General features: G+C 39.7%; 1 protein-coding gene across 1 annotated transcript in view; it reads right to left on the bottom strand.

Moving 5' to 3' along the window:
• The window catches only part of pcdh15b (protocadherin-related 15b), a 1048074-nt gene that overhangs the window by 709955 nt on the left and 322749 nt on the right, over positions 1-15370 (bottom strand). Inside the window, exon 7 of the mRNA XM_041210329.1 lies at positions 8324-8479. Coding sequence (XP_041066263.1) covers positions 8324-8479 — 156 coding nt within the window. The remainder of the gene's footprint in view (positions 1-8323; positions 8480-15370) is intronic.

Raw genomic sequence — 15370 nt, 5'->3', positions numbered from 1 at the left:
AAAGTACCTCTCTGAAACAATCGTTATAGCAGGATACTTGGAAAAATTAAGGGTAATCAAGCAGAGTCAACATGGTTCTATGAAAGGGAAATCATGTTGAACCAATTTATTGGAGCTCTTTAAAGATTAAATGCTGTAGATAAATGGGATCTGGTGGATGTACTGTACTTCAATTTCCAGAAGGCATTTGATAAAGTGCCACATCAAAGGTTTTTGTGGAAACTAAATGCTCATGTATAGGGGATAATAGGGCATGCATAGAAGATTGGTTGTCTAACAGGAAACTTAAAGTAGGCATAAATGGGTCATTTTCTAGTTGGTAAGGTGCGCCTCAGGGATTAGTGCTGGGGCTTCAGCTTTTTACAATTTATATAAATGACTTGGATGAAGGAACCAAAGGTATGGTTGCTAAATTTGCTGATGACACAAAGATAGGTAGGAAAGTAAGATGTGAAAAGGACACAAGGAGGCTACAAAGGAATATAGATAGGTTAAGTGAGTTGGCAGAAGTCTGGCAAACGGAGCATAATGTAGGAAAATGTGAAATTGTCCATTTTGGAAGGAAAACATTTTAAATAGAAGCATATTATTTAAATGGTGAGGGATTGCAGAGCTCTGAGTTGCAGAGGGATCTAGATGTCCTAGTGTATGAATCGCAGGCATGCAGGTACTGCAAGTATTTAGGAAAGCTAATAGAATGTTATCATTTATTGCAAAGGGAGTTGAATATAAAAATAGGGAGGTTATTTTTCAGTTGTACAGGGCATTGGTTAGACTGCACATTGAGTACTGTGCACAGTATTGGTCTCCTCATTTAAGAAAGAATGTAAATGCATCGGAAGCAGTTCAGAAAAGGCTTATTAGACTAATACTAGGAATGAGTGCGTTGTCAAATGAGGAAAGTTTGGACAAGTTAGGCTTGTATCTGCTGGAGTTCAGAAGCATAAGAAGCAAATTGATTGAATCATATAAGATCCTGAGGGATCTTGGCAGGGTGGATGTGGAGAGGATGTTTCCTTCTGTGGGAGAATCTGGAACCAGGGTTACTGTTTTAAAATAAGGCATCACTTATTTAAGACAGAGATGAGGAGAAATATTTTCTCTGAGGGTTGAGAGTCTTTGGAATTCTCTTCTTCAAAAGGCAGTGGGAGCAGAATCTTTGAATATTTTTCATGCAGAGGTAGATTTATTCTTGATAAGCAAGGGTGTGAAAGATTAGCTGGGGTAGGCAGGAAACGTGGTGTTGAGGTAACAATCAGGTCAGCCATGATATTATTGAATGGCTGAGCAGACTTGAAGGGCTGAGTGGCCTACTGCTGCTCCTAATTCATATGCTTGTCTGTTTGTTTGTTAATATTTCCTGGTTCTGAAAGACAGTGGACAGCCAAGCAAGAAGATGATAGATGGAAGTAAAGTGCAACTGAAAAGAATGAAGGCAGATTAAAATAAAAATCTACTGTAATAGATAGCACAGTAAATAAAAAAAAATTGTGCAATTTTGCTCGGTCATTCTATGTAAAGTAATATTAGGCTATTGGTATAACGGATTATGGAATGGTACTGCTGGGGCTAATTCAACACTTATAATAATTACTGCAACTCTTCACCATTTACATAAGATTAAATGTAAATCTAATTGAAGAGTGCCAGCTGACTGGAACACAATTAAGATAATTAGAAGGGATGGTTCATTTGAACACCAAATGGGCCAGAATTGTTCATGGCAACAACCTGATACTATTTTGTTCAGCCTGAGAAAGATATTAAAATGAACACCAACTTACACCAATATTTGAACATGTAAGTGTGTTTATTATTACATAAATGTTGCTGTCCCAAGCACACAGTGATTGTACACACTTTTTGGTGTGATGAGGAGGGGTAAAGATAAGGAAGATCCTAGGTTGGATTCCTCATGTTTGCTAAATTAACTGAGCTTAGCCGCGCTTCGAACAATAACTTCAATGTTCTTGGGTAAAGGAAATGAAAATTAGCCAGAGATCCATTCCTGATTGTGATTCTTGGTACAAAATGTATGGGGTGTGGAGAAAAGTAGAGGTAAGGACATTACTAGGCTTAACTGTGAACTTCTCAGGATTAAACTGGTCCCTGACTCTCATATCTGAAGAAAACTTCTTGGGTGAGGTTCTATAAGGCTTCTGTATCCTTTAGAACTGTCTACAGTCACTTGGCATTCGAGAACTTGAGTACTGCTGAGAAAAGAGACACGCTGTTGAAGCTTTTCAGCTTGCACTCATCAGGACAGATCCACAAGAATACCAAATCTCAAAGGGAACATCATTATTATTGCATGAGAAGAGGCTGCTGTTTGGTTGGCAAGTGGATTCTGATTGGTAGATGCATTGCCATGGAGAAAGGGGAATAGTTAACTGCCAAGTTTTGCTTAAATTCAAGCCAGGCAGATCGACTCTAGTTGGTCAAGGTATTGCTATGGGGAATGAACCAGGGAATGGCTGCCCCCCAAGCTTTTGTTTAGTTGAAAAATGTGCAATGCATAGCCATGTTCTTTCTGTTTGCAAAGGGCAGGGCCCTGTGTGTGGATATATGTAGCTTCCACATGCATAAGTGTGCCACACTGCAAGCCCAACTATTAATCTTAAATTGGTTGTTAGAGTAATTCTTTGTACAATCAGGATTGTTTAGTAAGTGTTGTCCAAACACGGAATCCAATCTAATGTTGAACACTGTGTTCTGAGTCTTGCAAGCATGGGCTTGTGGAGTATGGTCAATATTTGCCTGTTGTGAACAGCTGAACAGACATGCTATTGATACAATCCACCAGTCGTTGGGATGTATGGCCTACATACCTGGCATTACATCAGCATGGGAATTCATATGTCACATTATTCATTTGTGTGGTAGGCAGAACGTCTTTTTGGCTTGAAGGCAGCATTGTGTTAGTTGAAAATACCACTCCTGTTGCCACTGCATAGAAGCAGCGTGCTTCACCAGTTACTCAAATTTTTGACATAGACTGGACACTTTTCAGGACCAAAACTGGTACTCTTAGGCCCATTCATGAATTTGTGCAATACACAACAGCAATGATCTGATTAGGGTAGCCATTATCCCGCGGGATAGCTTTTGATGTGCCCTATTTAGCTGTCAAGCTTGCATGGTAAGCAAATGGTTCGGACCCTATTTATAAGGTTGCTGATGAGGTCAATCTTATAGTGGGTAAGAGTCCCAAAACATGTATTGAACAGTGAAGGTGGGCTTGTGTTTGACAATAGTAGAGAACCCAATGGTAGATTTCTTAACCAGCACATCGAGGGTGCTCGTTTCACTGCCCCATTTCAAACATAAATTTGAGAGCTGGATGGAGCCCATTGAGGGGTGCAGGGATATTTTTACATGCAGATGCAGATTCAAATATAGTAAATGTAGCATCTATGTATTGGATGCATGTAAGGGGTAGGCAGTTAGGGCTTGTACCATCAATGATGCGTTTCTCGTAGAAACCAACACAGATGTTGGTGAGAGATCAGCCTATAAGGGATCTCATGCAAAACACCAGCAATTTGGGCATACATGGTGTTGTTAAAACTGAACTCAACTGCATGAGTTGAGTTTAAAAGTTCAATCAATAAAGATTCAGACAATGGCATTGCATCCATATTACTATGATACAGTGATGTGGTGCAAATGTCTATGGCTTCCTTGAGTGGTACATTAATGAATAGGCTAGCAATGTTGAACAAGCAGGTGGACATGACATTGCTATCAATATGCAAGTCCTGTATTGTCTTACCCCTTTTACCCATTGTATATTTCCAATACATAGATGATATCTTTGCTATGTCTGAATCTGCAGTTGCAGGTAAGAATTTCCTTACACACCTTAGTGGACTCCTACACACCTTAGTGGACTCCATCATGCACACAAATTCACCTTTGAAATGGAGCAGTCAAATGAGCTCCCTTTCCTTGAGGTGCTAGTTGAAAATGGGTTCTCTACCATAAGCCTACCTTCACTGGTCAATATGAGTGCTGGGTTTCCTACAGTTCCACGTGCTACAAGATTGGCCTTAACGCAACCTCATAAATAGGGTCTGATCCATTTGCTCACCATGCAAGCTTGATGCCAAAACAGGATGCATGAAAGCTATCCTGCGGGATAATATCTACCTGAATTAGATCATTACTCGCTGTATTTTATGCAAACTCATGAATGGGCCTAAGGCGGCCACTTTCCTTTCTGAAAAGTGCCCAGTCTACCTTAGATTACCCTGGAAGGGTAAAATGTCCCAGAAATTTGAGCAACAGGTGAAGCTAGCTATATCACACTGCTTCTATGCAGTAGCAACAGGAGTGGTATTCTCTACTAACAGGATGCTGCCACCATGCCAAAAAGGCATTCTGCCAAACACGCAAATGAGTAATGTGGTATAAGAAGTTCAGTGCTGGTGTGATGCTAGGTATCTAAGGGCACATGTCCCAATGACTGGTGGATTGTATCAAACAGCACTTCCCTTCAACTGTTCACAACAGGCTAAATACTGACCATACTCAACCAGCTGTGCTTGCAAAACTCAGAACATAGCGCTCAACATTAGATGTGACTCCATGTTGGACATCACTTACTAAACAATCCTGATTGTGCTAAGAATCATGCTAACAACCAATTTAAGATTATCAGTCAGGCTCACAGTGTGGCACACTTATACATATTAATAGCTACATATATTCACACACAAGGACCTGTCCTTTGAGAATAGAAAGAACATGTTGATGCGTTGCACCTTTTTCAACTAAACAAAAGCTTGGGGGACAGCCATTCCCTGGTTCATTCCCCATGGCAATGCCTTCACCAATCAGATGTGCCTGGTTTGAATTTAAACAAAGCTTGACAGTTAATTGATCCCTGGTGCATTTTTGGCTATGCTTCTACCAATCAGAGTCCACTTGTCAGCCAATCAGCACCCTCTTTTAGTGCTGTATAAATTGTTGTTCCCTAATTTGGTATCCTTGTGAATCTGCCTTAACGAACACAAAAAAGTTTCAATAGCATATCTCTTGTTTCAACAGAACTGTATATCATCATGAGTGAATGCATTCAGGAGACAGGAAGAAATTGTATTCATGGAGTACCTTTCACAAACTCCTGATGTCCCAAAACACCTCAACCTCAATGAAGTGATTGTGAAGGGTCATCTCTGTTGAACTATAGAGAAATGGCAAATTTGAGGGAAATCATAACAATGCTGGAGATGAACTGACAAGCTGATGGTGTGGGTGAGGGGGGCTGTTGGGAGGTCAGGAAATAGGACAAGATCCAGAGAGCGAAACCATTAAGCTTTTCCTAATTCAATGTAAACTTTCCTCATAAAGCTAAGAAATAGCAAACACCACTATACATTTTGGAATGAAAAGTTTGCTACTGTCTTTATTTTGTATTGTTTGAAGAAGAAGGCTGTGTCATAAAGCAACTACTTATCAAAGTAGCATTGCAGACTTCACTTGATGACTTCAATCTTTATAAAGCACTCTACTTAAGTTCTTTTGACCTGCACATTGCAAGAGAACAAGTCGACGTTATCAACATGTTGTTATCCTTAATGAGGTTAGTTTATTTGTACCCATGATTACTGGTTTAACATGGGCACAGATCTGAAGTGGTTATAGAAAATTAAAATGGATACAGAAAATGATCACATATTTGACAGTGTGAGACAACAAAAGCAAGTAATAATGAAAGAAAGCAGCAGCTGGTTTGTTACTTTAATCCCAGAAAAATCAACTCTTCATTGAATCTAGTATCAGAATGTTCAAATGTTATTTTACACCCAGCCAGTAAACACTTCACCAATATTTAGCTCAAATTGCTGTTAACAGTGGTCATACGATCACCAGAAATGGCCAGCTCTTGTGGTTGTAGATTTTTCTTTGGATGATCAGTTGGGCTCTCTCTCTCCTTCTAAAAGTTAGCTGAATCTTCTTCCTTCGACTACAGGTCTCCAATGTGTTCAATCTTTTATACCATTTTTTCAGGCGATGGGGTTAGTCTTTCATATTGACAAGGTACACTGTCCTATAAGCTCTGTGTCTACTTGAGAATTTGTTCAACTGATTTTGAGCAAGTTCTGAATGGTTAGACTACCCATTCAGTCCCAGACAGTCATTTATCACTATTATTACTCCCAATTCCAGAGTCAAAATGTTGCTTTTTGTCAGGATAAATGTCTTCAATGTGTCCCTCCGGTGGGTCCTCAGCAAACACCTTTTGCTCATATCTGGCCTTGGGATTGGGAATTTTACATATTTTTGAATTCATTCATGGGATGTGGGCATCACTGGCTAGACCAGCATTATTGCCCATCCCTAATAGGTCTTGAGAAAATGCTAGTGACCTGCCGTCTTGAATCACTGCAGTCCATGTGCTGCAAGTACACCCACTGTGCTGTTAGGGAGGGAGTTCCAGGATTTTGACCCAGCTACAGTGAAGGAACAGTGATATATTTCCAAGTCAGAATAGTGCGTGGCTTGGAAGGGAACTTCCAGGTGGTGGCATTTGTATGTGCTTGCAGTCCTTGTCCCTCTAGATTGTAGTGGTTGTGAGTTTGGAAGGTACTGTCAATGTAGCCTTGGTGAGTTGTTGCAGTGCATCTTGCAGATGTTAGACACTGCTGCCTCTGTACGTCGATGGTGGAGGCAGTGAATGTTTGTGAAGGGGCTGCTAATCAAGTGGGCTGCTTTGTCCTGGCTGGTGTCAAGCTTCTTGAGTGTTGTTGGAACTGCATTCATCTAGGCAGTAGAGAGTATTCCATCACACTCCTGACTTGTGCCTTGTAGGTGGCCACATTTAATCTTGCCCACTAGTTTTGCAAACACACAACAGAGCTACATGAACTTTGACATTAAAAATGTTTTTACCAGGAAACACAAAAAAAGAAACAATTTGAGCTACCATTCATTTTTTGATACTATCACATCCCTCACCCACCCCTGAGCTATGCTCAACTTTGCCCATTAGGAATCGAACCACAAAAAGAACAAAGGCTAGTTTATTTAGAGTTTCTCCCATAACTCCAATGCAATTTTGATGGAAATGCTGTTTATACTGATAAACAAGGTGTTTACTGAAGCTATTCGACCAATCAGGAGTGCCACAACAGCAAGTTCCCACAGCGGCTTTGTGTGTATTAATTCCAGGATGTGGGCATTCATTACCAATTTCTAATTGCTCTTCAGAAGATGGTGGTGGTAAGCCACCTTCTTGAAGACATTTCAATGGTTTGTTAGGCCATTTTAGAAGGCAGTTAAGAGTTAACTACATTGCTGTCAGGCTATAGTCACGTGTAGGCCAAACTAGGTAAGGACAGCAGATTTTCTTCCCTAAAGGACGTTATTGAACCAGTTGGGTTTTTATGATAATCTGGTAGTTTCATGGTCATCATTAGTGATATTAGCTTTTTATTCTGGATTTTATTTAATTGAATTTAAATTCGCTAGTTGCCACAGTGGGATTTGAATTCATATCATTGGATCATTTAGACCTAGCATCTAACCACCAACATAACCTTGTAAGTTCACGCTGAAATCTATAATTCATAATTTGGATTTCAAATCACCAGGGGAAGGTTCAACCTTTGGGCCTGCAGAATTGATCAGGCTGAAAATGTGACCCCACTTATTCTCCAGTTTTCATGTCAGGGCTATGGGCCAAGTGCTGGTAAAAGGGATTAGATAGGTAGGTCAGGTGTTTCTCATGTGTCGGTGCAGACTCGAATGGCTGAAGGACCTCTTATGCACTGTGTGATCCTGTGAAGCAGGTACCATTTTGCCATGTTGCTAACAATGGTGTGTAAATACACCCTATTTCATTCAGGATTAGGACCATGCCTCATTCAGGAACAAACGGCAATTTAAAGACCTTTAGAATGCTTCTTGAATTTTAGCTTTCAAAAAGTAACTTCAATAATTCGTCAATTGTTCACACTTTCGACCACATCACTGCTTTATGTCACAGTTTGTTTCAAGGTCGGAAAATTTAATTTCCAACACAGCAGAAGCATTTTCAGTACTTTTCAAGTACTGAGTTAATTTATTTCCAGACAACAAACACAGTATATTCATTCATTACTTGTTTTAGTGGGAGGAATTAATTAGGTTTATAGTTTTGCTTCTTCAAATGGAATAGTAAACTGCTTGATCTAGCCTGATGTAAATACAACTAAACATTCAGACTCTGAAAATGCCTACTCCTACAAATATTAACTTCATGGGCATTTAAACTAATTCAAAAAGCATATTTTTGAAAAATGTATGGCAGATAATCAATTATCTTTATTTGAACACTGACCTCATTAATTTCCACATGGTATCGTGATTGCTGAAAAGATGGAGAATTATCATTTCGATCCCTTACAATAATTCGCACTTCATGTTTGATGACACTTCCAACTCGCAAGTTCACACAATCGAGCACAACCACAATGGACTGGATATTTGATGGAGGCTATTAATAATGAAATAAAAGGAACATTTCAGAGTCAATATTTTTCCAAGATCTATTCCACTGAAATCAATCCCATTAAAACATTCCAGTTTCGCTGTGTAACAACTAACGAAAAAGGTGCAAATAACTACTGACTGAAGTTATTCACATGGCATTAAGAATATCTCAGTGCAAAAACCAAGAAGTGGCTGTTTTGATATTATCTGATGGATGATAAGAAAACATAGGCTTTTTACAATACGCAAAAAAAAACATTTTTCAGGATCTCATGAATATTCTGAGGGCTGCAGCATATTTATTTTAATATTGATTAAACTCATATTATAATTATAATTTGAAACTTTGTAGTTCTCAAAAAAATTTATTCCCTTTGTTGTGGACATATGGTTATTGCTGAAGACTATCTTTTAGAGCTGAAGATATTTTATATCTGTCATGAACATTTTTTTTTGTTTGGCAGTGCGGTTCAATGGTCTGTAAAATCAGCTGCTGATTTTTAATTTCCTGTACAAACTTGTGTCCAATCTTTTTACCGCCTCATTATTGTTATTACAATTTTAACTACTTTCACTTTCTAATCTATGGCTATTATGTTAAAGATAGCCTGCCAGTTAAGCTGCAGTTAAAATGAACTTTGTGCCAACTCAAAACAGTAAGAACAACTCTTTTGCAAGGATTTTATAGCTTATGACTTTAGCATGCATGGCAATCATCTGTATTACAGTACTACCTTTGCATTAACGTTCTGGAAAACTGATTCAGAAGGCTGAGGAAGCAGCAACATCCTTAGTTTTGTACAACAGGAACGTAAGTGAAGCTGGTAGGAGCAATGCTCAAACAGTGTGAAATATCAGTTCTAAATACAGCTTTAAACCATTAGATTTATGACGAAAACTGGCCAGGCATTCATACTAAATGAATTAAGAGACTAAAATGACAAATGAATAATGCAGAAGGGCATGACAGGAGCAGCACCAGACATACTTAAAAATGAGATGCCAACCTGGTGAAGCTACAACACAGGACTGCTTGCGTGCCAAACAGCATAAACAGCAAGCGAGAGACAAAGCTGAATGCCCACCATTACCAGCAAAACAGATCTGAGCACTGCAGTTCTGTCACATCCAGTTGTGAATAGTGCTGGACAATTAAGCAACTAACTGGTGAACGAGTCTCCACAAATATCCCCATCCTCATTGATGGGGGAGCCCAGCACATCAATGCAAAAGGCATGACTGAAGTGTCTGCAAACATCTTCAGCCAGACGTGCCAAGTGATGATCCATATTTCGGCTTTTTCCTAAGGTCCCCAGCATCACAATTGCCAGTCTTCAACCAATTCAATTCGCTCCACATGATGTCATGAAATGGCTCAAGGCACTGGATACTGCAAAGGCTATAGGCCCTGATAATATTCCAGCAATTGTACTGAAGATTTGTGCTCCAGAACTGGCTGCACCCCTAGCCAAGCTGTTCTAGAACAGCTACAACACTGCCATCTACCCAACAATGTGGGAAATTGTCCAGGTATGTCCTGTCCACAAAAAGCTGGACAAAATCAATCCAGCCAACCCCAGTCTGCTCACAACCTTCAGCAGTGATGGGAGGGGGTGTCAGCAGTGGTATCAAGCGGCACTTATTCAGAAATAACCTGCTCACTGATGCTCAGCTTTTGTTCCACCATTCAGTTCCTGACCTCATTACAGCCTTGGTCCATACGCAGGCAAAAGAGTTGAATTGAAGAGGTGAGGTGAGTGTGATTGCCTTTGACATCAAGGTAGCATTTGACCGAGTGTGGCATCAAAGAGCCCTAGCCAAACTGGAGTTAATGGGAATTGGGGGAAAAATCTCCACTGGTTGGAGTCATAACTAGCACAAAGGAAGATGGTTGTGGTTATTGAGGTCAATCATCTCAGTCCCAGGACATCACTGCAGGAGTTCTTCAGCGTAACGTCCTAGGCCCAGCCATCTTCAGCTGCTTATCAATGACCTTCCCTCCATCATAAGGTCAGACGTGGGGATGTTCATTAATGATTGCATAATGTTCAGCACCATTTGTGACTCCTGAAACACTAAAGTAGTCCGTGTCCATATGCAGCAAGACCTGGACAAAATTCAGACTTTGGCTGATATGTGGCAAGTTACATTCACACCACACAATTGCCAGGCAATGACCATCTCCAACAAGAGAGAATCCAATCATCTCTTCTGGACACCCATGTCATTACTATTGATGAAGCCCCCACCATTAACATCCTGGGGGTTACCTAGACCAGGAACTGAACTGAACCATCCATATAAATACTGTGGCTATAAGAGCAGGTCAGAGCCTGGGAATTCTGTGGGGAGTAACTCATCTCCTGACTCCCCATAGTTTTTTCACCATCTACATGGCACAAGTCAGGAGTGTGATGGGATACTCCCAGTTTGCCTGAATGAGTGCTGCTTCATTAACACTCAAAAGGTTCAACACCATCCAGCACAAAACAGTCTTAATTGCCACCCCATCCACCACCTTCAATATTCAGTTCCTCCACCACAGATGCACAGTGGCAACAGTGTGTACAATCTTAAAGATGCACTGCAACAACTCACCAAGGCTCCTTTGGCAGCACCTTGCAAACCTTTGACCTCTACCAACTAGAAGGGCAGCAGATGCATGGGAACACCACCACCTGCAAGTTTCCCTCCAAGCCACACACCATCTGGACTTGGAACCATATCGCCATCCCTTCACTATTTCTGGGTCAAAATCCTGAAACTCCCTTCCTAACAACACTGTGAGCATAGCTATACCACGTGGACTCCAGCAGTTCAAGACGACAGCTCCGCCACCTTCTCAAGGGCAATTAGGAATAGGCAATAAATGCTAGCCTAGCCACTGATGCCCACATACCATGAAAATAATATAAATAAAGAGCAAAAAGAGTTCATACACATTCGTAATTTAGCCCTGCATCAGAGATGTACAAATTTCCCCCTTCCTTTTCCCTCATGATCTTTGTCAATCCTTGAGCTTGTTGAAGAGGCTGTCCATAGCACTAGGCAATGTGATAGGGGAGATAAAGCAGAATGGTTGTATGATGTAAATTATGCAAAAGAATAAGACATTGATCTTTAAAAAAAAATCATGTCATGAATGACGCTAGCAAGGGCAAATTTCTTGCTTATCTCTAGTTCCGTGGAGGGTGATGGTGCTCTCACAATGGTGTCAGTTAGGAAATCCAGGGTTTAACCAAGAAGAAACAATGATATATGTGCAAGTCGGGATGGTGTTCTCAACTCACAGCTGCTCTTATTGTTCTTCGAAGCTGAAATTATAGGGGAAGATGATATTATGGAGGTTAGGTTGATGAGTTGCTGTTTCTTAGAACAGCATGTTCTGGAGTCAACCTGAGACCAGGCTATACTATACCTGGTACTGTGCAACAAGGTAAGAATAATTATTAGCCTCATCGTGAAGGCCCCTCTAAGTAGCAGCGATTATAATATGATTGAATTATACATTCAATTTGAGGGAAAGGAGAGTGAGTCCAAGGCTAGTATTTTAAACTTAAATAAGGGCAATTATGAGGGCATGAAAGCAGAGCCAGCTAAAGTGAACTGGCAAATGAGGTTAAAGGATAGGTCAATAGAGGTGCAGTGGCAGACCTTTAAGAGCTATTTCAGAATACACGGATTAGATACATTCCAATGAGAAAGAACAATTCCAAGGGGAGGACCCACCATCTGTGGTTAACTAAAAAAGTTAAAGACAGTATCAATCTTAAAGAAAAAGCATATAATTACGCAAAGATGGGTGGCAGGTCAGAAGACTGGACAGAATATAAAGAACATCAAAGAAAGATAAAAAGATGAATAATGAGGTAAAATTAGGGCATGAGAGAAAGCTAATTAGAAATATAAATATGGATAGTAAGAGTTTTTATAGATCGTTAAATAAGAAGAGTTAACAAAGTAAGTGTTGATCCTGTAGAAAGTGAGTCTGGGGAATTAATAAAGCAAAGTAAGGAGGTGGCAGACGAATTGAACAGGTATTTCACATTGGTCTTCACTATAGAGGATACAAGTAACATTCCAGAAATAGCTGTAAGTCAGGAAATGGAAGGAAGGGAGAAAATCAGGAAAATTACTATCACAAGGGAAGTGGTATTGAGCAAATTGTTGGAGCTGCGGCTGACCAATCCCTGGATCCTGATGGACTTCATCCCAGGGCCTTAAAAGAAGTGGCTAGTGAGATAGTTGATGCATTGGTTTTAATTTTCCAAAATTCCCTAGGTTTAGGGAAGGTGTCATTAGACTGGAAAATAGCAAATGTAATTCTTTCGTTCAAAAAGGAAGGGAGACAGAAAGCAGGAAACTATAGACCAGTTAGCTTAACATCTGTCGTAGGGAAAATTTTGGAAGCTATTATTAGCAGGGCACTTAGAAAAATTCAAGGTAATCAGGCAGAGTCAACATGGTTTTGTGAAAGGGAAATCATGTTTAACCAATTTATTGGGGTTCTCTGAAGGACTCACGTGCTGTGGATAAAGGGGAACTGGTGGGTGTACTGTACTTAGGTTTCCAGAAAACATTTGATAAGGCGCCACATCAAAGGTTATATGGAAAATAAAAGCTAATGGAGTATAATGTGAGAAAATGTGAAATTGTCCATTTTGGCACGAAGAATAAAAAAGAAGCATATTATCTAAATGGTGAGTTTTTCTTGTTATTCATTCATGGGATGTGGGCGTCACTGGCTAGGCCAGCATTTATTGCCCATCCCTAATTGCCCTTGAGAGGGTGGTAATGGACTACAGCGTTTCAAGAAGACAGCTCACTAAAAAAAAATTAAGGAAAGATCTAAATGCATTAGAAGCAGTTCACAGAAGGTTTACTAGACTAATACCAGGAAAGAGCGGGTTGTCTTATGAGAAGGATAAACATGTTAGGTTTGTATCCATTGGAGTTTAGCTGTTAGTTGAAGAGTAAGAGGTGTAAGAGATTGAAACATTTAAGATCCTGAGAAGTCTTGACAGGGTGGATATGGAGAGGATGTTTCCTTCTGTAGGGGAATCTAAAACTAGGGGTACTGTTTAAAAATAAGGGCTGCCCATTTAAGACAGATGAGGAGAAATTTTTTCTCTCAGAGGGTTGTGAGTCTTTGGAACTCTCTTCCCCAAAAGGTGGTGAAAGCAGAGTCTTTGAATATTTTTAAGGCACAGCTAGATAGACTCTTGATTGACAAAGGGGTGAAAGGTTATCAGGGGGTAGGCAGGAATGTGGGGTTGAGGTTACAATCAGATCAGCCATGATCTTACTGAATGGCAGAGCAGGCTTGAAGGACCGCGTGGCCTACTCCTGCTCCTAATTCGTATGTTCGTATGTATGCTCATATGTATGTCGTGCATCTTGTAAACAGGCTGCAGTTACAATGCATCGATGATGGAATATTTGGATATTGAGTTCAGTGACAATGGTACCATTCAGATAAATTTCACTGTTCTGGATGATTCTGAGCTTTAAGCACTATTGTAGCTGTTTCTATGCAGAAGAGTGGTAAGTATTCTTTTGCAGCCCTGACTTGAATATTGGAGGAATATCTAACTTTCTTTATCTTTCTTATATTTTCTTGATCTATAAGCCCCACTCCAAAACATGGCACATAAATCTAGGTTGACACTTTGGTGCAGTAATGAGAAAGTGCTGCAGAGTCAGGGATATCGTCTTTGTGTTGAGATTTTTAACTGAAGATCCATTTGTCTATTCAGTGGATGTAAAAGACCCATTAGTTGGTGAATAGCAGGGAAATTCTCCCAATATCCTCGCCAACAGTTATCTCAACCATCACAATCAAAAACAGATTACCTGATAATACATCTCATATACAAATTGGGTGCCATGTTTGTCTACATTACAGTGACTCTGGTTTAGAATGTAATTAACTGACTGTGAAGCACTGAGAATTTCTGAGGATTTAAAATGTTCTATATCAATGCATTCTTTCTTTCTCACTGCATTTCAATTTAACAAATTGTGCCAAGAATGAGGATTAAAGTTTTACCTTATTAAGTGTCTTATATTTAGTTCTGCATCAATTATGCTTGAAGCTGGTTAGTTTAATTAAGTTTTTGTTTCTTTTCTGCATTCTTAATGTGTGTAGAGATTTTTAATCTTTGAATTCAACATGTTATTTCTTTCCTAAGGTTTTGATAAATGCCCTAATGTTGAGACTATTTTCTGTCCTTTGTTTCTACATTGCTGCTCTTTGCCAGAACATTCTTGTCGCAACATCCCCTGTTTGCTCCCAGTTAATTTGTTCCAAACTGTATGTGCCTGAGTGATAGCTCTGCCCCCAACTGTACTACTCTTTGCTGTTAAATGGATCAGTTATTGTATACAGCCTGAGATTCCCTCTCAGCCCAGCCTGGAGTATAAATTGCCAACTTCTTCCCAACTCAACAAATTCGTACTATTTCTCACTGCTTCAAACATAGTATCTGTTTTTACCCAACCTCCACCAACATATGCAATCATTACAATGTTCCTCATGATAAGGTAATCCCAAAACAAAGGCAACTCACATCTCTTTCCATGGATAGGGAGTAAAAGTGTGGCTTGAATTTACATTTACACAAGTATATTTCATCAACTCATTCAATTCCAGATGAGTGACTGAATCTCATAAATACAAAGGAATTATCCATCATAATGAAAGGGAGGGACTCATGTGGATAATTGAAATTGACACAATTAAGATTTCCCAAATTTTGGTCTTGCACCTAGGGTATAGCAATATGCTAAGTACAGTAATAACAAGCACAATGCAAACAAAAACGGATTTTAATCTTTTTGAAACGGACTCATGTTATACAGAAGATTGGTGTTAATAGGTTGTGTAATAACGTAC

Source organism: Carcharodon carcharias, chromosome 17 (assembly GCF_017639515.1).
Source record: "Carcharodon carcharias isolate sCarCar2 chromosome 17, sCarCar2.pri, whole genome shotgun sequence".
In the NCBI taxonomy this organism is placed as follows: Eukaryota; Metazoa; Chordata; class Chondrichthyes; order Lamniformes; family Lamnidae; genus Carcharodon; species Carcharodon carcharias.
This window is presented reverse-complemented; position numbering and strand designations above follow the sequence as displayed.